Source organism: Polyodon spathula, chromosome 24 (genome assembly GCF_017654505.1).
Source record: "Polyodon spathula isolate WHYD16114869_AA chromosome 24, ASM1765450v1, whole genome shotgun sequence".
Classification (NCBI taxonomy): domain Eukaryota; kingdom Metazoa; phylum Chordata; class Actinopteri; order Acipenseriformes; family Polyodontidae; genus Polyodon; species Polyodon spathula.
The window spans coordinates 4454369-4480658 of NC_054557.1; the positions used below are offsets into that span (position 1 = coordinate 4454369).

Here is a 26290-nt window from a genome sequence, read left to right on the forward strand (position 1 = left end):
ACTGGAAGAAAATGGACGACAAAGAAAGCTGTGGAAGGGATGCTAAGGCTGCCCTTCGTATCAGAGATATTATGAGGCAAGTTCAGCATGGAAAAGGAGGTCTTGGTCTAAGTTCAGCTCCTCCTACATGTCACAAGGCAACCCCAGCTCAGTGGAGGAAGCTGGTAGTCAACGAGGTGCAAAAGCAGGAGGAGAGGACCAGATGTGTAAAGGCCATTTCCCAAGCAAATCAGGGAGAATGGATGAGATGGGAGAGTGTGGAACAATGCAAGATCAGCTGGCAAGACCTATGGACAGTGGAACAGAGCAGGATCAGTTTCCTCATCACATCAACATATGATGATCTCCCATTACCACAGAACCTAAACCTCTGGGTGGGTAAGGATCCGTCATGTTCTTTGTGTTCATCACCTGCAACATCAAGGCACATTTTGACAGGATGTAAGGTGGATCTTAGCCAAGGACAGTTTACTTGGCGCCATGACCAGGTGCTGCGATGTTTGGCCTTAGCATTGGAAGACAAGCGTAACCTGACCAATAAGTTGCCACCAGTTCCATCAAAGCATTACTCACAAAAGACAGTATTCCTCCGTCCAGGAGAGCAACCACCAAGAAAAGGTGTTAAAACCAAGCCTCGCCCAGAACCACTGGAAGCTGCTAGAGCCTGGAAGATGCTGGCAGATGTTGGTCAATGGTTTATTTTTCCACCTGAGATTGCCACCACTAACCTTCGACCAGACATTGTCTTGTGGTCTGGATCAGCACATCTTGTTCATCTGGTGGAGTTAAGAGCCATGGGAGGATGCTGTGGATGAGGCGTACGAGAGATAGAAACAACTAGCTGCTGAAGCGGAACAGCGAGGATGAAGAGTCTGAGTTTACCCAGTGGAGGTGGGTTGTCGAGGATTTGTGGCACGCTCTACAACCCGGTTTCTCAGAGATGTCGGGTTCACCAAGAGTTGCGTCGCACAGTGAAGAACTTAAGTGAAGCAGCAGAAAGGCACAGCAATTGGCTGTGATTGAGACACAAAGATTCTGGATGGGGATCTCAAGCACAATAAAGAAAGCAACGCTGATGTACGAGTAAGCTAGCTGGGCTGAGCTGAGTGGGGGATGGAGGGGGGTGATGTTGGGACGCCAGGTTCACTGTTGAGCCCTCTTGAGGTGTCGTGGGCTAGTCGACGAAACACCAAGGATGGAAGGTGCCCACTTGAAGACCCCAGAAATGTACCCTACTTAGCTCAATCCAGACTGTTGTCATGTTGATGCGCTGGGGAGTTCACACTGGGTTGATCCCCGGAGCCAGCATTGCAGCCGTTGTGTTTGCTGATGCACTGGGGAGGCAAAATAAGCTGATCCCTGGAGCCAGCATTACACTTCAGCAATCAGCACTATACAGAAAGATATGTACATCATCAGATGGAAAGCAACGCAAATGGATGGAGATGCAGATGGATCACATTAGTTTACGGTAAAGCTACGTCTTAGTTGGTGCTTATCTTGGCGAGAGTTGAGTTCAAATTAGCATGAAGTTTAACATCTATTCTCATGTCATGGAAATCAATCCTGTTTTTCCATTAAACAATGATATTTTCGCTCTTATGAGAAGGGAGCTCGCAAAGTGGCCGATTGTATTGCGTCTGCGCAAGGCATACGTCACAGCATTCACCACCACCATGGCCATTCCAGCATGCGCTATGAGCCTTCTTTGTCTTTGTACCATTCTCGTGTTTTCTCTCGTGTGTAGCAGTTGTCAGTTGCTTCTGCTATCTCTTCTTTATTAAGTGTTTTTTTTTTAATTTCAGTTTTATATTTACTATTCTCTTTTAATTTTCTTTTTCATAACTGTGTGTTATTTATTGTTGGCATTTTTACAAATTTTCTAACGCTATGATAAGCGCATGAAAGAAAACTGTGTCAGCCCCGGTCTTTATTTGTGGGGGACTTAACAACTTTAGGCTAATTTGTTTAATAATTGATGCAGAATTTCAATGATTTAATATTTAGATACTGTTCTGTCCTTTATTAAGGGGAATTTTGCGTGCTGAAGAGGAAATTTTTTGGGCTGTGGAACCATTCGAAGATTATAACATGAGAACCAATGGGGATTTCATTTCTGTTATATGACATTTCGCCTAAAGAGCAGTTTTCAAGGAACGAATTATGCTCATATAACGAGGGATTACTGTATACAATTTTACCACTTCTTAGCTTTTGTAAGCTAGGTATCCTATACGTTTCGACTCAGTCATTGTGCTTCACATATCCCTTCCAACTCTTAACTTAAAGAATAATTCCAGGTATCTAGATGTCACAATCTTCAGAAAACAATAAGCTTTTATTTACTTACATCCAATAATAGCCAGACGAGTGGAAAATCCTTCAAATACAGCAATAGGTTCTGTAACAGTAACTCCACCCAAGCACAAACAAATATTGTTCAGTTTAACTATTTTCTTATCCTTATGTCCTTTTATATTCTTAGTGTCACATTTTTTATGATTTGTATGTATATAGTCTTGTTATTAATCTATATACGTATCAAACAGTATTAACGGTATCAACGGTCGAAAACTGTATTTGCTCCTCTGCTTAAACTCGCTGTGTCATCTGTGTTCTTTCCTTTTATCGTTTACTTTTCAAAACCGAATTCTAAAATAACAATGCCATTAGCTATAAACAAAACTACCACTTGAGGGCACTGTGCATAAAAAAGGAGCACATACCAATCCATACACAGTAAAAGTAATAATTACACATATATAAATAAACTAAAATAAGAATACATTCTCTTTTATAATCAAAATACTAAATTCTAATTTGGCTCCTACAGAGACATTTACTAAGAAAAAAAATTGAATCGCATCACAGCACCAATTTCTATACTTTGGTGTGTATGTGTTGTGTTTATTTTATTTTTTTTAATTAGGTGGAATATACTAACCAGGGCTGTCAGTATCAGAATGTTATATAAAGAGTGTGCATGTCTGTATGTAGATATGGTTTATAGGCTGTCATGTGCATAGCATTTAAACGTTAGGAGGCTATATTTTCCTTTGTCTAGTTTCGCAGTCTTCATTACTGTAGTTGGTGGGACACAAGGTTTCTCCCCCTTGAAAACCTGCCTGCCACTATGTCACATTGTTGGCCAAATAGGTACGCTCTTTTTCCTGCTACTGTTGCTAGCATTTGTAGGGTTTATAGGCCTTCTTTAAACAATAGCAAAACAGGAATACAAACGAACATATTTCAACCAGTGAGCAGCAAGAACTTGAGTTACAGCTGTGATTAAGTGTTGTACACAGGCAGCTGTTCAATCCAGTCTTGTCCTGTATCTCCTGATATCCTAGGGACTGTTCAATGATTGGTGCGGGGAATTACAAGTACAAATGGCAATGGCTTCTGTAGAAGAACTCCCCTGGGTCAACATCTCATTATAGCTAGGCTGTCCTGTTGCAACAAGTTACTACTTCTCAATCTGTCAAACCTTCTCTATAAGTTAATTGATGTGTCAGTAGAAGCAAGACAAAATGCATCCATTATTTAAGATCCTGGGGAACTGTTTGCTAGTACCGGCATTTCAGTGACAATCATATAGAAGCTTGGTATTGAATCTCCAATGTGCACAAAGTCAACGTCAAGCACTGTTTTTCCATCCATTTTTAAAAAATTGTTTAGCTTGTTTAAATCAGGAAGATGTAAATAAAATATTGTAACTGATGTGTGACTTGTCCAACTCTAATCCAGAGGTCGAAAGTATAAGCGCATAACTACATTACACTATGTAACACAATTTTTGTTCCTGGGTAGTAAGTGTTATTTCCTAATTGCTTATGCCTCTAAAGTATAGAAAATGGCTATTATTCCCCACAAACTTTGCTTTTGTGACCAGGACAGTGATATTTTGAAATTTACCTATTTCCAATGAGAAAACAGGCGAATTTGTGTCTTTTCGTTCACATAAAGTCAGAAAAAAACAACATATGAATCCAAATTAACATGTATTTATACTAAAGTCATACAAAAATGACTACAAAAGATTTAGAAGTGAGTAGTTTTTAGGGATTTACGATTATACTGTAAATCATTTTCACGAATCAGCCCCCAAATGTAGTCTCCCATCATGTTCTTGTTATACTGTCCTTGGTAGCGGCGTTCAAAGTCCAGTGTATCCTGGTGGAAGCACTCGCCTTGCTCCTCCAAGTACGCTCCCATGTTCTCCTTGAATTTATCAAGATGAGCATCAAGGATATGGACTTTGAGGGACATCCTACAGCCCATTGTGCCGTAGTTCTTCACCAGAGTCTCAACCAGCTCCACGTAGTTTTCGGCCTTTTGATTGCCCAGGAAGCCCCGAACCACTGCGACAAAGCTGTTCCAAGCCGCTTTCTCCTTACTAGTGAGCTTCTTAGGAATTCATTGCACTCCAGGATTGTCTTTATCTGTGGTCCGACGAAGACACCGGCTTTGACCTTTGCCTCAGACAGCTTAGGGAAGAAGTCTTGAAGGTACTTGAAGGCTGCCGACTCCTTATCTAGAGCTCTGACAAATTGTTTCATAAGGCCCAATTTGATGTGCAGTGGTGGCATCAGCACCTTCCGGGGGTCCACCAGTGGCTCCCACTTCACGTTTTTCCTCCCCACAGAGAACTAGGTTCGCTGTGGCCAGTCCCGCCGGTGGTAGTGTGCCTTGGTGGCCCTGCTTTCCCAAAGGCAAAGATAGCAGGAAAACTTGGTAAAACCGCCTTGGAGACCCATCAGGAATGCCACCATTTTGAAGTCTCCTATGACCTCCCAGACGTACTCATCATACTTCAAGGCGTCCAGCAAGGTTTTGATGCTGTTGTAATCCTCTTTGAGGTGCACCGAGTGAGCCAGGGGAAGAGACGGGTACTTGTTACCATTATGGAGCAGCACGGCTTTGAGGCTCCTAGATGAGCTGTCAATGAAGAGGCGCCACTCATTCTGGTTACAGGCGATTCCGATTGCCTCGAATAGACTGGTCACATTGTGGCAGAAGCAGAGCCCATTTTGACGGGTGAAGAAGCTGGAAAAAGGTTGGTGACGCTTCCTCTGATCTGCGACCTTGCACACTTTCATCCAACAAGTTCCACTGCTTGAGCCTAGACGTCAAAAGCTCGGCATTGGACTTGGTGAGACCAAGATCTCTAATCAAGTCGTTGAGGTCTTTTTGGTTGGGGTAGTATGGGTTTCTCTCCTCAGCTCCACCTCTGAAATTGTCATCTGGATCTACAACGTCTTCCTCGCTCTCTGACTTTGCTCTCTTCTAAAGACGGCTGCTCTCTCTCCGGAGGAGTGGGTACGGGGAGCTCATGGCAGTGTGGCACCGGGGCGATGGATGAAGGAAGGTCCGGATACATGATAGCAGGTGCATTCTTGCCAGTCCGATGTTTGGAAGGGTCCACCATGCAGAAGTAGCAGTTGCTTGAGTGGTCAGTGGGTTCCCGCCAAATTCTTGGGATAGCGAACTTCATGGCTCTCTTTTCCCCTCTGTACCATCCTACAAAAATACATTTATTTCACCCATGACTAATGTGTAAGAGATTCTCGCAACATTTTTCATATATGATATATTTTTTCAATAACATTGAAAATTGTAAAACATTTTAAAATTCAAAACTTTTACAATTTTAAAAATTTTAACAAATTTTATCACAAAATTCCGAGCAACAATTGTCCATCTTAACTTCCAGAGTTTTTTTGCAGTGCTCGCAGGTGAAATGAGGTGCCCAGGGTTTGTCTTGATCTTCGACAGGCATGCCGAAATATGCCTTGTAGGCCTCACACATCTTAGCAGATGCTTCCACGGTACTTTTTCACTCTTGTCTTGATAAATTGGCCGCAGACATAGCAAAATGCGTCTGCCGGATGCTTGCAGCCTCCTGATGCCATCTCAGAAAAATGCAGATATGTATCCAATTAGGCAGCTGGAACTAAACTGAACTGGTGGGCTTAAGGCCCCTGTATTTATACTACTATTTATATTACTGGAAAGTTCTAGAAAGTTCTAGAAGTTACTCCAAGTTTACTCAGCACTGAATCTATCTGGAATGTTCTGGAAAATACGTAAATTTCAAAATATCACTGTCCTGGTCACAAAAGCAATGTTTGTGGGGAATAATAGCCATTTTCTGTACTTTTGAGGCATAAGCAATTAGAAAATAACACTTACTACCCAGGAACCAAAAAAAAAAAAAAAAAATGTTACACGGTGTTATCAATGTTTTAATGCGAACTGGCAACGGGAGACTTGACATTTCCATTTTACTTCATGTTTAAAAGCCATTCGATCTGATATGACGTATCCCTTAGATTGCTACCAGGAGTCTTCTGTTCACAAAAAAACCCATTTCTAGTTATACCCGAGCTGAAACAAAGCTTCCTGTATGCAGTGTTTTTGGCAACCATGTATTTAAATTTTAAAATATGATATCTGAAACTACTCCTAAAGAACGCCTTGTTTGCAAACAGCAAATTTGAGATGGGTATGCAGGTTACACGACAGGTAAAATGTCTTGAAAGTATTTTTTTAGCTGTCATGACTTTAATAAGCAAACCTATGCAGGTGCAAAGCAAACCATGCCAACAAAACAGCGCAGAAGCAGTAACTCACAAAAGTGCCCAGAAAGCACCAGTCAGGCTCCATTTACAGTGCCTCCTTCTCTCCAGCTGAGATGGCCAATGGTGTGTGTTGTGTAGGATTTGCCAGGCTATCATTACATCCTAATTATGACTTTGGTCCCAGGTATTGTCCCAAGCAGACCCTCCACCGTTATCAGGTTGTGTAGTGGCTTTGTTACTGGTGATGCTACTCAGCTTTCTTTGTGAGACACAACCAGTGGCACATGTTTAGTTGACAGACTGCACCACTTATCCCCTGATCATTTTTACTTTAAAACGTGCATGTTCTTACTGCTTGCACCTGATCCTAAAGAGACACCCCCCCCCCCCCCCCCCCCCCCCCCCCACAAAAAGAAAAACAACCTGTAGTGAATTTTAGAATTCATGCAGAGCCAACTGGATTAAGTGTCCTGTGCAGCTTTTGAGAGTACAGAATGTGAATGAATGAGCATGTTCTCATGTTACTGCTTAATTAATCGTTACAAAACACACATACACAAACAGACTTGTATTTAACCTTCCAAAAAGACATCCTCCTGACATTCCAGCCCTCACGCACTCTGTTTCAGAGGCTGTGAACGGCTGGGATTTGGAGTGGGCTGAGACGACAGTGCGCAGACGGGCAGAGGGGAGCTACAGGACATGTACAGTATCTAATACTGTATATTATGCAGCAAATATTATAGCTGGGGTGATTATTGAGTAAGATTCAGGGGAGGCTTGGAAATACAAGTTAAGCCATCTTAAGCCCAGATAATAACAATCCCAACTTCATTTTTTTTTTTTTTTTTATCTGTGTTTTTGCTACTTTTCTGGCATCTCTCATCTCACTTGCACTAAAATCTGTACTGAAGCTTCTGTTGCTATGGTAACGGGGCATTCACCCCAAACATGACCTGGAGTTCACAACAGGTGAATGACACAGAGTTCCATATTCACTCAGAACAGGACCATCTGTCCAGTACCAAAACACAAAAGTGTTATTGTGTGATATTCTGACTAAAAGCTAATTTTTTTATATTTTAGGTTTCTTCTTTTTGTTTGAATAGCGGTTTCAAATAATTGGGCTGGTGTACCGCCCATGGTCGTTTTTGTAGTGCTGATGCAGTAATAGAAGCAAAACAAATTAAATATTATGCAAATTCATAGGTTTTAAATTTTTCTTTTCATTACAGTGTACACTGTGTGTATGTGAGTGGGTCATTTCCCTCATCCCTTCATGCAACCTGTAACCAACATTGTGTTAAATCCCAGTACCAAGAGACGATAGGGAGGCAGAGAGAGATTTTCACTTGTTCAAGATAACTCAAAAATAATAATAAAAATGAAAGCAATTTCTGTCTTTCCACTTTACTTATTCCATCCATTCTTGGTCACAAATGAACAACAACATTGGGCTGGCTCTTTGAGTTTATATATATATATATATATATATATATATATATATATATATATATATATATATATATAATATATATATATATATATATATATATATATATATATATATATATATATATATATATATATAGATACACACACACACACACTCAGTTGTAGTCAAAAGTTTATTATTTCTAGAAATTTCTGAAAAACAAATTATTATAGGAAAACTATACCAAAAGTTTTTCTTTTTGTGAGTGAGGAAATAGTTACAAGAAATAGTTATATTATTTATTTCAGCAGTTTTTCGGGGTTTGCTCCAGTGCGATGAGGAGAAACAGTCCCTGATGGTTTTGCCTCCCTAACCCATGGGAGAGCCAGAGTCAATGCGATGCTCCCTTCAGAATCCCCAGAGAAGACCAGTGACTCCTCCGCACAGCCAGGACATGAACCTGCGCTGAATGACTCGCCCTGCACACAGAATCAGCAACGAAGACCAGTGACCCCTCCGCACAGCCAGAACATGAACCTGCGCTGAATGACTCACCCTGCACGTAGAATCAGCAACGAAGACCAGTGACGACTCCGCACAGCAAGAACATGAACCTGCGCTGAATGACTCACCCTACACACAGAATCAGCAGCGAAGACCAGTGACGACTCTGCACAGCAAGAACATGAACCTGCGCTGAATGACTCGCCCTGCACGCAGAACCAGCAACGAAGACCAGTGACGACTCTGCACAGCAAGAACATGAACCTGCGCTGAATGACTCGCCCTGCACGCAGAACCAGCAACGAAGACCAGTGACGACTCTGCACAGCCAGGACACGAACCTGCGCTGAATGACTCGCCCTGCACGCAGAATCAGCAACGAAGACCAGTGACGACTCTGCACAGCCAGAACATGAACCTGCGCTGAATGACTCGCCCTGCACGCAGAATCAGCAACGAAGACCAGTGACCCCTCCGCACAGCCAGAACATGAACCTGCGCTGAATGACTCGCCCTGCACGCAGAATCAGCAACGAAGACCAGTGATGACTCTGTACAGCCAGAACATGAACCTGCACTGAATGACTCACCCTGCACGCAGAATCCCCAGCGAAGACCAGTGACGACTGCACAGCCAGAACATGAACCTGTGCTGAATGACTCACCCTGCAGAATCCCCAGCGAAGACCAGTGACGACTGCACAGCCAGAACATGAACCTGTGCTGAATGACTCGCCCTGCAAACACATGAATTACCTGGGCCTGCTTTTACCAGATGAGCCTCGCAGGGACCCCTGAAATTACAGTCTTCATCCAAACATTACCTACCCTTAGTTTCTCCTGAATCTGAAACCAGTGCCACATCTTGTTAATTACCTGGGCCTGCTTTTCTGGCTTTTTAAATCTGCACATTCAATTATTGATTTCATGTCAGGTGTGGTGTGGTGTGAACAGCTTAAGGTACAGTATACGGGACAGAAGGGGTTAATATTCTAACTGCCTTAAGTATATTCTAGCATGTTTCCATGCCTCCTTGTTACTGAAAAGCTGTGAGAGACAAATGTTCATTTTTATGGCATTGAACAGTAATGCTGAAGCACTTTCTATATTTAGAGCCTATTACACAGTTAATTGGTACTTTACCAGGGTGTGAAATTAGCAGCAGCCGAATGGCAGGAGAAGTTATAGATTAGTACTTTAGCTCAAATTAATAAAAGCAGCTCTTGGAGCAGAGGATGAGCTGCACTGATTCAGTCCATGACTGCATTTCAATTACTGTAATGTATACTGGATTTACTAGTGCTGTTTTGCAGGCTGTATTTTAACACACTTGTAGTTCATTTAACATGTATTGTAAAAAGCACAACTGAATTATTCATACTATACCTTAGACAAGGGATCTTTGTCAGTAGCCTGCAAGCCTAGAAGCTACATCCTTTTATTCTGCCATGAATAAACTGCAGTGAAAAGCAGCATCTTTGTTGGGGGCAATATCGTACTGTGGCTAATCCTTATTAATGGTAAAAACTGTCCTACTTCAAGATTATTTTATATTACAAATCAGCTTACAAATATTTCTCAAAAAATAAAATATTTCTCACTTATGTAGCAAATTTAAATTATTATTATCAATATTTGCCTTCGCTTGAAACATCTGAACACCAGATGTCACTCATGCATTTCCTCAAAAGAACAGTGTTTTTACGACGTCTCTTTCGACATGCTACATTTCTTTGGCAATGATTTGATGTTCTAAGCACCATAAAAAACTAAATAACATAGACAACAGCACGGCAAGTGAAGTGTTCTCCATGTTGGTCATGCTGGGAAAACGTTTTTCCAAGAGAAAACTTCCTCTAGTAATCGGCAAGAGAGCCGAGTGCATTTGGAAAAGCGCAATGTGAAACCAATAGTTTCTGTTGCGTCATATAATGATCTCGATGAAGCTGCAAGTGCACTAAACAAGCAAATTTGAATTCATTTTTAAAATAAAGTCTAGTTCGCTTGAATTTTTCTGGTGGGAAACGAACCAAAGCAAAGCTGAAAAAAAAAAAAAAGTTGTTTGATTGCAAGTGAACGTGCTGTGAAAGTGCCCTTAATTAAAACTGGGTAATTTATAGCTGATTGCTGATTAGAGGTTTGTATAATGAGTGTTTAGACAAATGCAGAATGCCCCTCATCAAATATAACAATTAAATGGGAGGGGGTGAGGGGTGGGGGGCACAGAAATCAATACAATTGTATTTGTTTAGTATTGTACAGACTGAATGTGCAAATAGATGAAGAGTTAATTAAAACTTAATTAAGACTAATGCCAACACCCCCCAGTTTCTAGTTCTGACAGTTTATACAGAGCGCCCCCCATCCCCCAAAAGATGTTTGCTGCTAACAACAACCGCCACGCAAGCTGCTTAGAAATTCTGGAAACCACATCAGGAGCTGCGTTGTGGGAAAGCCTTTTTTCCTGCCTTTGCTTCTAAACATCAAACGCTCTATAATACGTACGCTGTCGGAAAGCTTTTCTGAAGCCTGAGGAGTAAAAACGCTTTGTATTTAAAAAAAAAAAAATAATAATTTCAAATGGTTTCAGAAAACTGAATTGCCATCAAGCTTTTTTTTCTTTTTTTTTTTTGTTCCTTTTTAAAAACTGGTGTTTTTGATCTGGGATAGCCCATCTGAATTGTCCCCTCTTGTTTTAAGTGTGAATGTATCTTGCTCTCTCTTTAAGTGTTTTCACTTTGTTACTTATGAGTTACAAAAGCATGAAGGCCATCAATCTGCCACTAAATCCCTTGGCATACAGAGTGGCCAAAGTTTGTCCTAGAAGTGTAGTGGTAAAGTTGAGTTAGTCAACACAGTTACTGTATTTACCAAGTCACCTTTATGCACCTCTATTGGCAAAAACTGTACTTCACTGCCAACTCCTTGTACAAATGCTTTCATCACAACTGACATGTACTTTCACACATTTCCAGTGCATTGAAACCTGTGCACAAAGACCACCAATTAAAAAACAAACATGTTTAATACATTTTTTTGTTCATGTTTTTTAAATATAGGCTTACCTTATGTATCATGAATAGTGTTTCCAAATCCCATCTCCACATCACCAAAGGGCCATTGCGGCCCAGGAGAGAGTCCAAAGAAAAGCAGCCAAACTAATCCTAGGGCTTTGAGGACTAAGCTGTAAAGATAAGCTGAAAGAATTGAATCTGTTTAGCCTAAACAAAGACGAATTTGAATCAATATTTTAAATGCACTACAGAGATCAGGACCAGAGGGCACAATTGGAAAATAAGTGGAGATAAACTTCAGACAAAGGGAGGTCACTTCTTCGCACAGAGTGGTGATGGTATGGATGGCCCTAGTCATGCTGTTGAAGCAGATCCTTTAAGACCCAACTTGACAAAGTCCTGAGATCAATCAGCTGCTAGGATCCATTCAAGCATAGATGAAACCAATGGCCTCATCTTCGCAATTTAATAAAAATACAGTGTGTTGTTCATAAACTAATCTAGACCAAGGACATGCAACCCACAGCACGTTTATCGTCTGACTGCGGTCCAGTGTATTAATTCCATTTCATTTATTGTAAATATTTTTTTAAACTTTTAACTTGGTTTTTCAAGTTTTTAGCATTAAAAAGTAGCACACCATTTTAATTCGTACTGCAGAGGGTAATTGCTTCTCATCAGTTTGTCTCCAACTAATTTCACGAGTCTTCCTCTCTTTTCTTAAACGCACAAACCCGCTACATTGAAAGAACCCATTCCCAGGCTTGTTGCTAGTGAGGTGACGTCACTTCCCCATGCCTTTTGCTGCATTGCTGTCTGCTACAACTGAACAACATGTCGGGTAAAATAAAAACTGCTTCAGCAAGTAGGTCTTTAATTTGCTTTGTTGTGCATTGCGTGTGTATGGTAACGGTACGATATTAATGCTTTGTTTTTAATTGTTTTGTATATTTTTGTTTGTTATGTGTATCGCTCAGTACGAAATAAAATGAACAGTAATTCTAAGGGAAATTGCACATATATATTGCAGCTAAGGGTTAAACTCTTTATCAAACCCTTTGTTTTTCTTCAAAAAATTATTCTTGTGTTACAGTTTTCCACCAGAAACAGCAGACAAATCTCAGTCAAATTTATCCTTTGTAGACCTTTACATTTTAATGTGTCACAATCTCATTTATAAGATAACCCCTCCATGGTTAAGTACCTTGGTAACATCTGTTGGCAGGTGAAATAAGGATTGACTTGACAGGGTGAACAGAGGTTGTCTGTAGATCTTCAGTCGAATTGGTTCAGTGATATTTGATTTTGGCATTTTGATTATAAAAAAAAGTGGATGAAATTGATAATTGAAAATATTACAAAATAAATCGGTGATCTCCTTGCATTAATTGTATGTTACCTGAGTATCATTAACAAGCCTACATTGGATACCACTATTGCTCTTCTCCATGTTTTGACCTTGCTAGTTTTAACCGCTAAGGTGAGAAGTTAAAATTCTTGCATCATCACTAGCTCCTGGTATGCGTGTTTGTTTATATTTACTGGAGTTGTTATCACTTTAATGGCCAGGCTGGAACCAAGAGACCCAAACAAACTACTGCTTAACCATCCAGAACTTCAAAATGCTTCAGTCGAAAATGATACCAACTATGGTTTAAAAGAGAAGTGTCACTCAGTACAGTAAATTGCAGTCATCCCCTGGGCACTCCCACTCACAGCTGAGGGGTTTCTCTAGTGCTGAGCTCTAGGCACGTCAGTGTGTGAACAGTTCCATCTGGTGTATCAGTTCCCACTGTCTTTCTGTTGCCCAGGGTGAAAGCCCAGCCTTTGGGGCTCAGAACTCCACTGAGAACCATGGATCCAGAAACCATTTCAACTGCCAAGTTAACCATTACACCCCCTGCTTATTGACAGCATCACATAACAACAAGGGTTTCCCATTTCTGAAAGGGACAGATGGTGAAAGCCATATGCTAGTAACAACGGGTTGAAAAAACAACAACACATTCATAAAGGAAAACCTGGATGGTGAAGACAGAATTTCAAAAACAGAATGAATGTATTTCCATTTCCTAAATGACTTGGATACAAGACATTTAAAACATGTACAAAACAGTACAAAGAAGTCCAGAGTAGAGTAAAAGATTATTATATCTGGCCGTGCCTTACCTGATGTTATCCATGTTGCATTTCTAAGAACTGATTTATCTGTGGGCAACTCTAAACCAGTTAGGCCTGGCTGGGTGTTATTTTGAGGACCAGGAACTAGTCAAAGTAAACAATATGCACTGTAAGTTATTTATCCAAAAGTCAAGATTAATTTTTTGTCTCAGTTCATATCCACTTTAAATTATAAATCATCTCAAAGTTGTTTTTTTTCTGGTTTTCATTCTTTATGTATTTTTCACATTTGGCCATAATATTTTAGTAGTCTTCTCTCTCTCTCTCTCTCTCTCTCTCTCTCTCTCATATTTATATAATTGTGTTATTATTTTTCTAATTTTGATAACACTTAGTAAGGACAGTGGTGTAGAATTCTGGCCCTTGAGATCCTAAATTAGTTAATTTAACTTGCAAACTGACATTTCAATAGGAAGCAGAGCTCTCTCTACATGTAACAAATGATAGATAGAACAAAAGCTAGGGTGATAGGTAGATCGCTTCAACTACACCTGTAGTGTAGTTGGTGTAAAGTTGTTGTAAAGATGCTTTATAAAACACTGCATTGTATTCAACAGTTCTTAAGATGTGCAACTTCCAAAATATTAACTTGGCTCCTCATTAATTACCATCAAATTACACACACTCAAGTTTGCTGAAATCCGTGCCATGGATAAAAGGTCTGTTTGATTTCTTTCTCTCTTTTTTCAGGAACAATGGCAGTCATAGCGTGCAGCCTTTTATTTTTGTTGTAATCAAGATGATATACAGTTATAAGACCATCATAATATTCGTATGTGATTTATTTATTTTTAGATCTATTTATTTTATAACGTTTGCCTTCTTTAATGTCACACAACATAACATTTGTAATCATACTGCATATAATGTAAATGTGTTTGCTGATAAAAGGCAAGAGTTTTCAACATTAACTGCACTGGGCCATGGCATCTCCGAGTAAAGTCTCCTTGGTAAACACTAAAATAAATTGTCAGACAGACAAGCACGCTCAGCCTCCAGACCTCTCTCAGTATGCCAAGGGTGTCAGCAGCTGATTGATGCCCTTCACGCTTTCATACCTCGACTGGCAACAAAGTTAAAAAACATTAAGAGCGAGTGGGAGAGGGAAGCAGTAACAGTAACAGACTGTCTGCCCGTGGCTTATGCTACTTTGCAAAATTGAATGTGTGTTTATTTGATGTAATAATCCCTAGCTAAGATTAGCTGTGTGTGTATGAAACATTAGTTAAACAAAAGTGTGGTTGCTTATTTAAAGTGCCCCTCTCAGTGTTGCTAAGAAAATGAGTGTAGTTTTTGAGTTTGTAACAATGCAGCAAGAGATAAGACTGCTTCAAACTGAGTGAAATGATTGACTGGTTGGCGCAGTGGAATGGTCAATGTATTTTAATTGGACTATGGTGAACTGTTAATCTGAATTTGATTAAACTTTCCGTTGATATTTATTTCAAGATTCTACAATTTAGATTTTAAAATGTATTATGCAGTCCCATTCTACTTGTTCTTTATTACGTTGTGGGGGAATGGGGTGGTGGTTATCATCGCACGCTTGCTTGCATACTGAGTAAAAGAGTCAAATTTGCTCTGTTTACACAGCGTGGTATTCTTGACCATGAGTGTAGTAGAGGGGCTGGTTGAATGCCCACTTGTGACTTCACTCCCTGGTAGCAGCCACATCTTCTCAGACTCCCTTGCTAAGGGAGCCGGCTCTTTTAGCAAATCTGGTTTGAGGGCTGTTGTTTTCCTGTGTTGTGGGTGGGGCGGACAGAGCGGTGTGATTATTATTACATTTGAAAAATGCTTGTCAAAACAGAAAAAAAGTTTGAGAACCTCTCCGATCTAGACTCTCATAATACCTGTAATATATTTTTCGCATCCTTGTTTCAGGGTGTCACTTACACATATTTTTTGACACTGACAATGATGATGTACACACTATTGAACACTAGTTCCAGATCTAGACCAAATTATTACTTTTTTTTCCATTAACCCAAATAGTATTTTGGTCACCAGGTGAGTTTAGCTTTTGCACAGCCTTGTTTGAATTATTATTGTATTGCATGTACATATCTTATTTTCCACTTACCGTAGACCAGGTGCTAAATAAGATGTGTTTTATTGGTCTAGCATAATTTCTGTGTTTGTGCACAGATTTAAGCCAATAGTAATAATAAAAAAAGCCTATGTTTAATTATCCAGTAATGGGGGAATAAAGTAAACCAAATAAAAAACTCTGCCATTAACAATTAATTGTATTTTTATTTAATTGTGCGGTGCTGTTTTTCTGTGCCATTTGTCAGTCAAACGAAAGTTTTAAACATATCAGAAAAATAACCAGAGTTTGCTGATGACCCAATTCTTTCTATCTCTCCTGTGCTGGAAAGGAAACGTGTGCTATCATTTAAGGATCATTTTTCTCAACCAAAAATAAAATTTCACAAACTGTGACAAAAATGTAATTTCTGGTGGTTATAGTTCTTTTCTAGGCATGTGGCTATTTCAAGCGACATAAAAATCTCATCATTTTTTTTTTTTTTTAAACTCAAAGTGTACACCTCCCATAACCTGACCTCTCACTCGCGTCTGGCACCTTTTTAGTAGCGATAACGTGACAGTGTAAACAGACAGTAGATGCGCCAATGTCCTGTAGGGGGCACAGCTCATTTGCATATCTCTGACAATTGATTAGATGAAATCTCTCAGTAACAATCCATTACGGCAAATCATTATCTTAAACCATTACGGGCCAAACTGTGTGTATGCCCAGTAATTGTTTTTTAATGGCCGGAAATTACTGGCGTCTTTTATGCATATGTGACCAGTGGCCACAAGGGCACCACTTTATTGCTGGTAGACAGGTTGAAAAAGTACTGCAGAATAAGGCAATCATTTTTTATATCAAAATGAAATCATTGCTGGCAATATGTATACATGCACATAAAAGTAGCTGATAAAGTGAACCTGAACCAATATTTTAAGTGCAGCACAGAACCAGAGGAAGGAGACACTTCTTCACACAGAGAGTGGTGAGGGTATGGAATGGGCTGCCTGGTCATGTTGCTGAAGGAGACATTTCTTCACACAGAGAGTGGTGAGGGTATGGTATGGGCTACATGGTCATGCTGAAGTAGAATCACTTGAATCCTTTTAAGACTCGCCTTGAAAGTTGTGATATCAATCAGCTGCAAGGAATTGGACAGACTTAAATGAACTGAATGGCCTCCTCTCATTCGTAAATTGTCTTATGTTCTTATAATCTTGAAAGAAATATAGCTCTGTCAATGTTTTTGTATTTTTCTTTTACCAAGTCGCTTGTAAGCAGAAGCGCTCCATACTATGTTACCGTTGAGTACTGTAGCTGTTTCCACTTGGTAGATTTATCACATCTGAAAAAAGAATCAACAGTGCCAGAAGCTAGTTGTGACTAACTACTAAACTGTCTGGCCCTGCCAAGCCCTAGGCCATGGATAGGCACTTCCAGTCCAGGTTTTTGTTCCAACTATATCCTTGATTTATTCATTTGAGCCAGCTAATCTCCCAACCAGGTCCTAAAACACTGAATTATTTCATACTTCTTTTTAAAAGTGGAATGCAGTGGAAGTCCAGGCTCTTTCCAAGAGTTCATGTTTTACCCTGCCTACTGAGTATGGTGTGCTGTGCAGTTTAGTTTATGGTAACTGAAGCGGAACTCCCATCTTGAGTGGATGGACAGCAGACTGATCTGGAACAGCGAAAAATCTGTTAATGGGGTATTGACCCAGGCAGGAAGGTGGGGGTAGGCTGAGCACCTATTAATCAACAGCATGTCAAAAAGTGCCGCCTTCACCCTGCAGCTGATCAATAGGTAATGATTAATCTGTGGAGCGATGCAAGGCACACTTGGGATCTCTGGGCTTCCACCCCACTGCCTTTGGTAAAATTGTGGCAACCCCCCCAAATGGGTAACCCTGGGATAGCTCTGTCATTATCAGTCAGCAGTTATTATCACAAGAAATCACTGTAATAGAGACTTAGGTTCAGTCATCTCGTGTCTGTGCACCAAAAAGGTTCAAAAGCCCAACAACTCGCACCCGACAATGTGACATTTTAGAGGCTCTGGATGTTGGTCAGACCTACCAAGCAAAAATAAGCTTTTTTCTGCACAGTAATTATTTTGCATCATCTAGGTGCCTATTAATGATTAAGATGTATTATATATTTTAGACAAACCTATAATTTATATGTTAATGTCTTCTTCTGTTATTGAAGTGTGTACCCAGGAAGGTCAGGATAGGATGTTGTTTAAAGTGTTAAAATGAACGTCCTTGGGTTTTTTCAGGGGTTTGAAACAGCAAATACTGTCACCTATATTCATTCTTTTTAATCTTGTTTTCAAAGAAATACAAAATATAAGATATAATGTCCAAAATATAAGATTCGCTTATTGTGAATGTACCACAGGTCCATTAATCTTACATTAAACAGCCTTCTAATGAGTTGGAATTTGCAAGACAATTCAGGTAAAATCAATTGTGTTGCAAATGCAAGAAATACAGATGGTAATTTGCATGAGCCGATACGCAATTTCCAGATCCCAAAACGATCAATTATAATGAAACGTTTTTATTTGATGTTCGTTTTAGCTTTTGGTATAATAATAATAATGGAAAAATGCTGTATATTTTAGTAATTCCCAAGCATAGCACAAAAATGTAATTTTAGAAAATTGTATATTTGACTATGACCAAAAGCTGAAAAAAAGTATAGCATTTATTTTATTTTTTTATAGACAATCTGAATGTTTTAAAGTTGTACAGTATACATTATACTGCCACAATATGTTAAACAGAGGATTTAGCCAAGAAAATGTTTTGTGTCATTACGCTTAATGTTATCTGTGCCATCTCGTTTGTTTTCACACATCCCATTTGTAAGCGTGATACATGTCTCCATCATTGAAGACACTTGCGAGACCAAACTTTATGAATTTGCACATATTTAGCTACAAAACACCTAATTGCCCAATTAGGGCAAGGTGCAACAACTTGTGATAACCATAATGTTAGTGTTTGTGACACTTCAGTCTGTTTGGAGATTGTCACTAGTAAGGTTTGGTTGCAGGTTTGTTTGTGAAATGCCTGAATTGTGTCCTTGGGAATTTTCTCCTGATATGATTGAAATGTAATGTAATGTACGTTTAACATCTCGTAACATCTGAATTCATATACTGTATGTTTTTAGTCTAGAGGTACATGGAGAATTGGGTAATACTAGTCTGCAAAAATGGTTCTTTCCCTCTCTTTGTCCCTTTTCTCCATTTTCCCCATTTCTCTTTTCTCCTGTCACATTGTCCTTGTGTGTTTAAGCTAACAAGGAGAGAACACTGCATTTGTATTTCTGATTGCACGCTGCCTTCAGGCTGTTGATTCAGATCCTTCTGTAAGCTAGAAAAAGCACTCCAGACATTGATGTAATTGAGATGCAATGGACCCAGCAGTGAGGAGGCAACTAGGTCTAGTGGATAGAGCAAAATCAACGATAACATCAACACACAGCTAAAAGTAAGATCATGGAGGGAAAAAAATCTTAAGCTGAAACATTAATGATATTAAATGAAATATTTTGAGTAGGAGTCCTTTTTGCTAAAAGCTCACACTACACTATGTAACACAATTTTTGTAAATACAGTATAATCGTAAATCTTGAAAAACTACTCACTTCTAAATCTTTTGTAGTCATTTTTGTATGACTTTAGTATAAATACATGTTAATTTGGATTCATATGTTGTTTTTTTCTGACTTTATGTGAACGAAAAGACACACATTTGCCCGTTTTCCCATTGGAAATAGTGATATTTTTAAATATCACTGTCCTGGTCTCAAAAGCAAAGTTTATGGGGAATAATAGCCATTTTCTATACTTTTGAGGCATAAGCAATTAGGAAATAACACTTACTACCCAGGAACAAAAAAAAAAAAAAAAATTGTTATACGGTGCTTTTATTCCTTAAGTCCTTACATTGAAATTTGTCTCAGTACAGGGCGGTACATTCCGGTGGATATAACTGATTGAAACACAGAAGACAGATAATACCTGGAACAAGATAAACTTCTTGTTCAGGCTGTGGAAGGGTAGCACCATGGTCAAGGCTGGTGGCAGGAGATTGCTGGTTAAAATTTGCTTTCTACACTTTTTTTATATTTGCAATTTAAACAAAAAATGCAAAATAAATCATCGCTCAAGCTGAATGGCCTCCTCTTGTTAGTACATTTTCTGATATTGGTATGCAATTATTATTTTGGTGTGTTTTACATGACTTATACCTCTGTGGTCCCTGCAACATTGGCTATGGATGGGTCAAAAAACATTTGGGGTGGGATTTGCTAACAGTAAAGCTTTGTAGTAAACAAATAAATCAGAAAAGACGTAACTCGCAGGCATGGGCACTGTCGGGAGATCACGTAAGCGGGTTGTTACAAGCTGAGTAATCTGCTGAAACATTCCTGGCTAAAATGCTGCCTTGAGTGCAAAGTGAGTTTTCACCTTCAAATGCAAAGCAGGCTGATTACACAAGCCACGCGGAGTGAATAAGTGGAACTCAACTCTGGAGCAAAGCAGGCCGATTACACAAGCCACGCGGAGAGAATAAGCGGGGGTCACAACTCTGGAGCCCTCTCAGCCCAGCACTAATTTTCACACAAAAGAAGCACTGTGAAGGAGCAACCTGCCTGGACTGTAATCTCAGTTACTTAAGATACCATGTTGCCAATTAGTGAACCTTGCCAGTGCCATTTCTTTTTCCTTTCACAGGACTGTTTGCCATCTTCCTATTTGATTCCCTGCATGTTATTTTCTTCAGTAGCAGGTACCATACTTCAGTCAGTTCCCTAGGTTATACATGTTTTTGTAGTTAGTGTAAGATTAACACTGCAACCTTGAGAATATGCTCTGACCAACCAATAAATAATAATAATAATAACTGTGCTGTTATGCGGATCATTTGTTTTACGCCATAGCTTTCAAAGCAGATATTTTGGTATTCCTGAATAAATAGGCCCTTCCACTGCAAAAAATAGGCACAATGTTTTAATATGCAAGACGTCCCACAAATGCAGTGGTTCCCCAATAGTTCTTTACTGCTGTAAAGTTGTAATATTTCAGTCTTACACTACCAATGCAGAACCTTTGGGTGGGATATTTATTACTCATTTTATGCCCAAAATGTTTTTGGTTTTTTTTTCAGCAAAGGTGAGTGCCAAAACAGATACAACTTTTAAAGCAATAACAGTTTTGTTGGTGGTAAACAAAGTTGGTAGAATGAACAGATATTACAACAATATGTTTAATATTCTTTATAATAATAACAAAATAAAAAAAATGTGCTATTGGTCATTTATAAACAGGAGTTCACTCATACCTTTTAACATTGGGTTCTCACTTGAGTACCAGCACAAATGGTTTGGTACACAGCAAAATTAAGATCTATACAGTACACCCTTGCTATACAGTATAACCAACCTGTTGGGGTCCAAATATTTTCTTTGTTATATCGAGGGGTTCGTTTTACCGAAAGGACAATCAAAATGAACAATCAACTGTTGGAGTAATGAGATGAGTGTGAATAAAAGTAGAATTGCTTGTACCTGTTCGTCTCATCTATGCACTATTCTGACTTTGCTTTATCCAATTTGTTAAAGAATTAAAATGCAGTACAAAAAGCAAAAATCCTGAATTGAAGCTGAACTTATAGCTGAACTAAAATCTTAATCCAACATGCAAGAATCCTAAACTGATCTTTTATTCCAAATCAACCCGACATGAAGTTTGACGTGAAAACATCAGATCCTAATTTTTTGTTGTCGTTTTTTTTTTCTTTAATCAATTTTGCTTTGCCGCATGGTTGCTGAACAAGCCAAAAAAAAGTGTTTTTTGACAACCTATATGCCTGCATTACTTTTTTTCAAAACGATCAACATTCCAGCTTTGTTTCAACATAAAATTATTTTTGTTTTGGAGGCATAGTTGCACAGCGTGCGCTTTTTATTAAGACTAGAGTGTTGACTTTACTGTGGAGGTGCCCCCCCGTGCATACAGACCAGGATGTTGGCATATGTGTTGTGTTTATATTATATATATTTTTCTTTTGGGGGGTCCTGGGGCCAGGTTCTGTAGTGTGTGTGCGTGTGTGTGTGCGTGTGTGTGTGTGTGATAATCCCTCTAGAGAAAAATATACTTGAACTTTGAACCATTCGACTCCCCGAGACCATTGCTTTCATTTCAAACACAAAATGTCTCATTTTCAATCACAAACACCCACAGTACAAAAATATTCATGAATGATCAACAAAATGAGAATAGGTTTACCGAGTATATAATATATATAAAATACTATATAATATATATATAATAATATATATATATATATATATATATATATATATATATAGATATACACACACAGTGCCGTGAAAAAGTATTTGCCCCCTGTCTGATTTTCTGCATTTTTGCACATTTTTCCACATTGAATCAGGTCTTTTTGTGGGTTGTAGTAGTATATAGAGCAGGGGTTCCCAATCCTGGTCCTGGAGGGCCGGTGTCCTCCTGGCTTTTGTTCCAGTGGTCCCCTAAATTAGTTACTTGGACTAATCAAGCACTTATTAGAAGCTTAATTGGTCCAATTAAGCAATTTAGTGGGCACTCCTGGGAGTCTGAGAGAAAAAAATTACACCAAAGTTTGGTGCTTCTTTCATTTGTTTGGTGTACAAGGTAGTCAAACATGCATCTTCAGGTGTGAAAAAGTTATTGCCCCCCTAGTTAACTCAACCCAATTAAAGGGATAATTAGGCTCAGCTGTTTGAATACTTTGGTTAACAATCAGGCCTGATTTGGGCCAGCCCTGCCCAATATAAATCTGACTAACTTTGGCCCTTACCATCGTGCCACGATCAAAATAAATTCCTGAGACTTCCGGAGAAAAAGTTATTGATGCCTATCAGTCTGGAAAGGGTTACAAAGCCTTTTGTAAGGCTCTGTGGCTCCACCAAACCACAGTCAGAGCCATATTGTCCAAATGGAGAAAGTTTGGGACAGTAGGTAATCTTCCCAGAAGTAGCCATCCTGCCAAAATCTCTCCAAGAGCAAGGTGTAAAATCATCCAGGATGTCACAAAGAACCCTAGAACAACATCCAGGGATCTGCAGGCCTCTCTAGCCTCTGCTAAGATCAGTGTTCGTGACTCCACAATCAGAAAGACACTGGGCAAAATTGAAATTCATGGCAGAGTAGCAAGGTGGAAACCACTGCTCACTAAGAAGAAGATGCATGCCTGTCTCAAGTTTGCCAAAAAGCACCTGGATGATCCTCAAGAGTTCTAGAGAAATGTTCTATGGATAGATGAGTCAAAAGTGGAACTTTTTTGGCCAACGTGGGCCCCGTTATGTCTGGTGAAAACCAAACACTTCATTCCACAGTAAGAACCTCATACCAACGTTCAAGCATGGTGGTGGTAGTGTCATGATTTGGGGATGCTTTGTTTTATCAGGACCTGGATGACTTGGCATCATTGAAGGAACCATGAATTCTGCTCTGTGTCAGAGAATTCTACAGGGGAATGTCAGGCCATCCATCCGTGAGCTGTCGTTGAAGCGCAGCTGGGTCATGCAGCAAGACAATGATATGAAACAAACAAGCAAGTCTACATCAGTATGGTTGAAGAACAAGAAATTTAAAGTTTTGCAATGGCCTAGTCAAAGTCCTGACCTAAACCCCATTGAGATGTTGTGGCAGGACCTGAAACGAGCAATTTATGCTCGAAAACCCACAAATGTTGCCGAGTTAGAGCGGTTCTGCATGAAGGAGTGGGCAAAAATTCCTCCAGAGCACTAAGAGTCTGATCAATAACTACAGGAAGCGTTTAGTTGCAGTTATTGATACTAAAGGTGGCAGAACCAGTTATTGAGTCTAAGGGGGTGGTTACTTTTTCACACAGGGGCATTGGATGTTGCATAACTTTAATATATGAAATAATTATCAACATTTTGTGTTATTTGTTCACTCAGGGTCCCTTTTATTTAATACTAGATTTTGGTTGAAGATCTGATAACATTCAATGTCAGAAATATGCAAAAATGCAGATACTTTTTCACGGCACTGCTATATATATATATATATATAAAGCTGGTACATTCGTATCTCAGAGAAACAGATAACAACATAATACGTACAGCACTGAAACACTACGTTTAAAAAAAAAAAAAAAAAAAAACTACTGCTGAACCTCGTCTTCTTTAATATTAGCATCACAAGGGTATCCATGTGTTATAAAAAATAATTGATGGGCCTCTTCAGTGAGTTACAGGAAAACAATTCCATATCAGGTTTCTGTGACAGTTTATAAATGACTTGACCTTTGGTCTCGCAATTTAAAATTATTATTAAAGATAACTTTTCTTGTTTTATGTAAGTAATTTTTTTTCATAGGCGTATGTTTTTGATGTACTGTATGAAATTAGTGTTTTTGGTTACTTTCCAAAGTGTTTGAGCATTTTTTTCTTTCTGTCAAAATATGTATAGTAGTAACTCAATAGTACTTGCACACTTAAGCTATATCTTCTTTCCTTTGCTGTCTTCCACAACAAAATCCCTATGGTCACGTTCACATTTTTCTGGGGTTTTAGTGAGGAAGCATTTTTGTACATTTCGCCACAGTTCTGTTTTAAATCCTCGTATCTTAACTGTAATACAGTTTCAAATACCACTAACAAGCCTCCATCCTGATTGTAGTCTTGTTTAAATCTCGCAAGCAGAATCTCCAATAGAAATGTAGTAATGTCCTGTCACTCAGTAGTTGGGGTAGGTTTAAAGTATTCAGAACGAATCAATGCGAGATACAAGTCAGGAAGGCGGGACATTGCCCAGCAGCACTCGGAAATGTATTTATTATTATTTTTGTAGAAGGTTTTAATTCTTAATCAAAAAGAGTAAAGTCAACATGAATTGATTAACCAGTTCCACAGTTTTTCCAGTGTTTTCCGGTGTTTATTGGCTATCCACCGATTTTATTTATTTATTTTTTGTATCGGGTTAAAACCGAAAATAAGAAGCCCTATATATAATGTGCTTGTGTTACTGTGCAACTGGGATCTTGTTTTGTATGTAAAGTGCTTGTGTTGAAATGGCTTCTCTGTGTTCAGAGAACGTAACAAAGTCATGCAAGTAGTTGATTCCAGTAGTTGATTTCAAAATTAAAAAGAATACAGTTAAGCTATGAAAAACAATTTATAATGTGTAATTCCTACAGGTATTTTGAGTGCAGATTTAAAGAGTGTTGAAGAGTGGCACGAGAAAGCTATGCAGTGCAGTTTTCTTGTTGTCTCTACCCTAATAGGCTTCACATCAAAGCATCAACAACACAACCAATCAATTGTTTAATTACAATTTACATGCAGATTCAGGATTCAAATTATAAAAACATGTACATATTAAATGTAACATTTTCCATTCATTTACATTATATGGATGAAAGCCATTTTTAATCATTTGAAATTGCACTCAATAAAGACCCTCCATAGATAATTGCCTTTGAATACAGTATATGTACAATGTTTGTGTTTGTGTATTTGTTTCTGCAATGGTGACTCCTAAGACCAGGTTTATATAATAGGAACTCTGTCTGTTCTACATGGCTATAAAGTTGTTTTACATTTGGGGTACCGCAGTGTGAGACCAGCTTTCTCAATTAAGTCACTGGGAGAGGGTTATGCAATGTGAATAGCTACAGTTGGATCCAGAGAGTGGCTTGACAATAGAGCCTAGATAGCAATGATCCCATAATGAAAGAATGAACCAGCCTTCAAAATAACATCTATAATCAGTTGGTTTTTGACCCTTGTGTGTTTTGAAAAACAGCTCAGACAAAAAGCAACTGCCTTACAGACATGCATACTGCACGCTGTGACACGCATGCTCATATGTTATTGAACAGTTGTTGACTGCTGACCTGTTTTTGTGTTTTAATCAGAAATACGTGGGGGGCGAGGTGCGAAGGAAGGACTGACAAAGCCACTGCACCTCTACGACACCCCCTATGAGCCGATGGAAAACGGGAACGACTCAGACCAAGAGCGAGGGGGGAGCCTCCCCTCCAGGGAGAGCCGTCTGCCCCAGGATGATGAGCGGCCCCCTGAAGAGTACGACCAGCCCTGGGAGTGGAAGAAGGAGCGCATTTCCAAGGCATTTGCAGGTACATGGTGTCTGCTGTCTGGATAGTAGTTGTCTTTGTAAGTGTGTGTATCACTGGTAGACAAACTCCATCATTTATTTTATACATCTACCCCATTTTTATAATGTGTTACGTGTTGTATTGTATTTTCATCCCCATCACATCCAGGACTGCGGTGGGATATATTATGTTACCAGGATAATAACCCAGTCTGATTTGCATATCATTTTCAATGGGACATAAGCAGTTCAGATTTTGATCAAACAGAGTTCTAAATATCATTTTTTTAAATCTGCAACCCAAATCACTGTCCCAGGAACAGCCTACTGTACATTTGTTTGCTTCACAGGTTTCCCAGGATACATGTAATTCCTTCAA

The 26290-nt window shown here is 39.2% G+C and overlaps 1 protein-coding gene across 3 annotated transcripts in view; it reads left to right on the top strand.

Annotated features, from left to right (window-relative positions):
* LOC121298910 (SH2 domain-containing adapter protein F-like) overlaps window positions 1–26290 on the top strand; it is a 105198-nt gene that overhangs the window by 42094 nt on the left and 36814 nt on the right. For all 3 annotated transcript variants that reach the window (XM_041226219.1, XM_041226220.1, XM_041226221.1), the window contains exon 3: window positions 25712–25933. In XM_041226219.1, the coding sequence (XP_041082153.1) occupies window positions 25712–25933 (222 nt within the window). The remainder of the gene's footprint in view (window positions 1–25711; window positions 25934–26290) is intronic.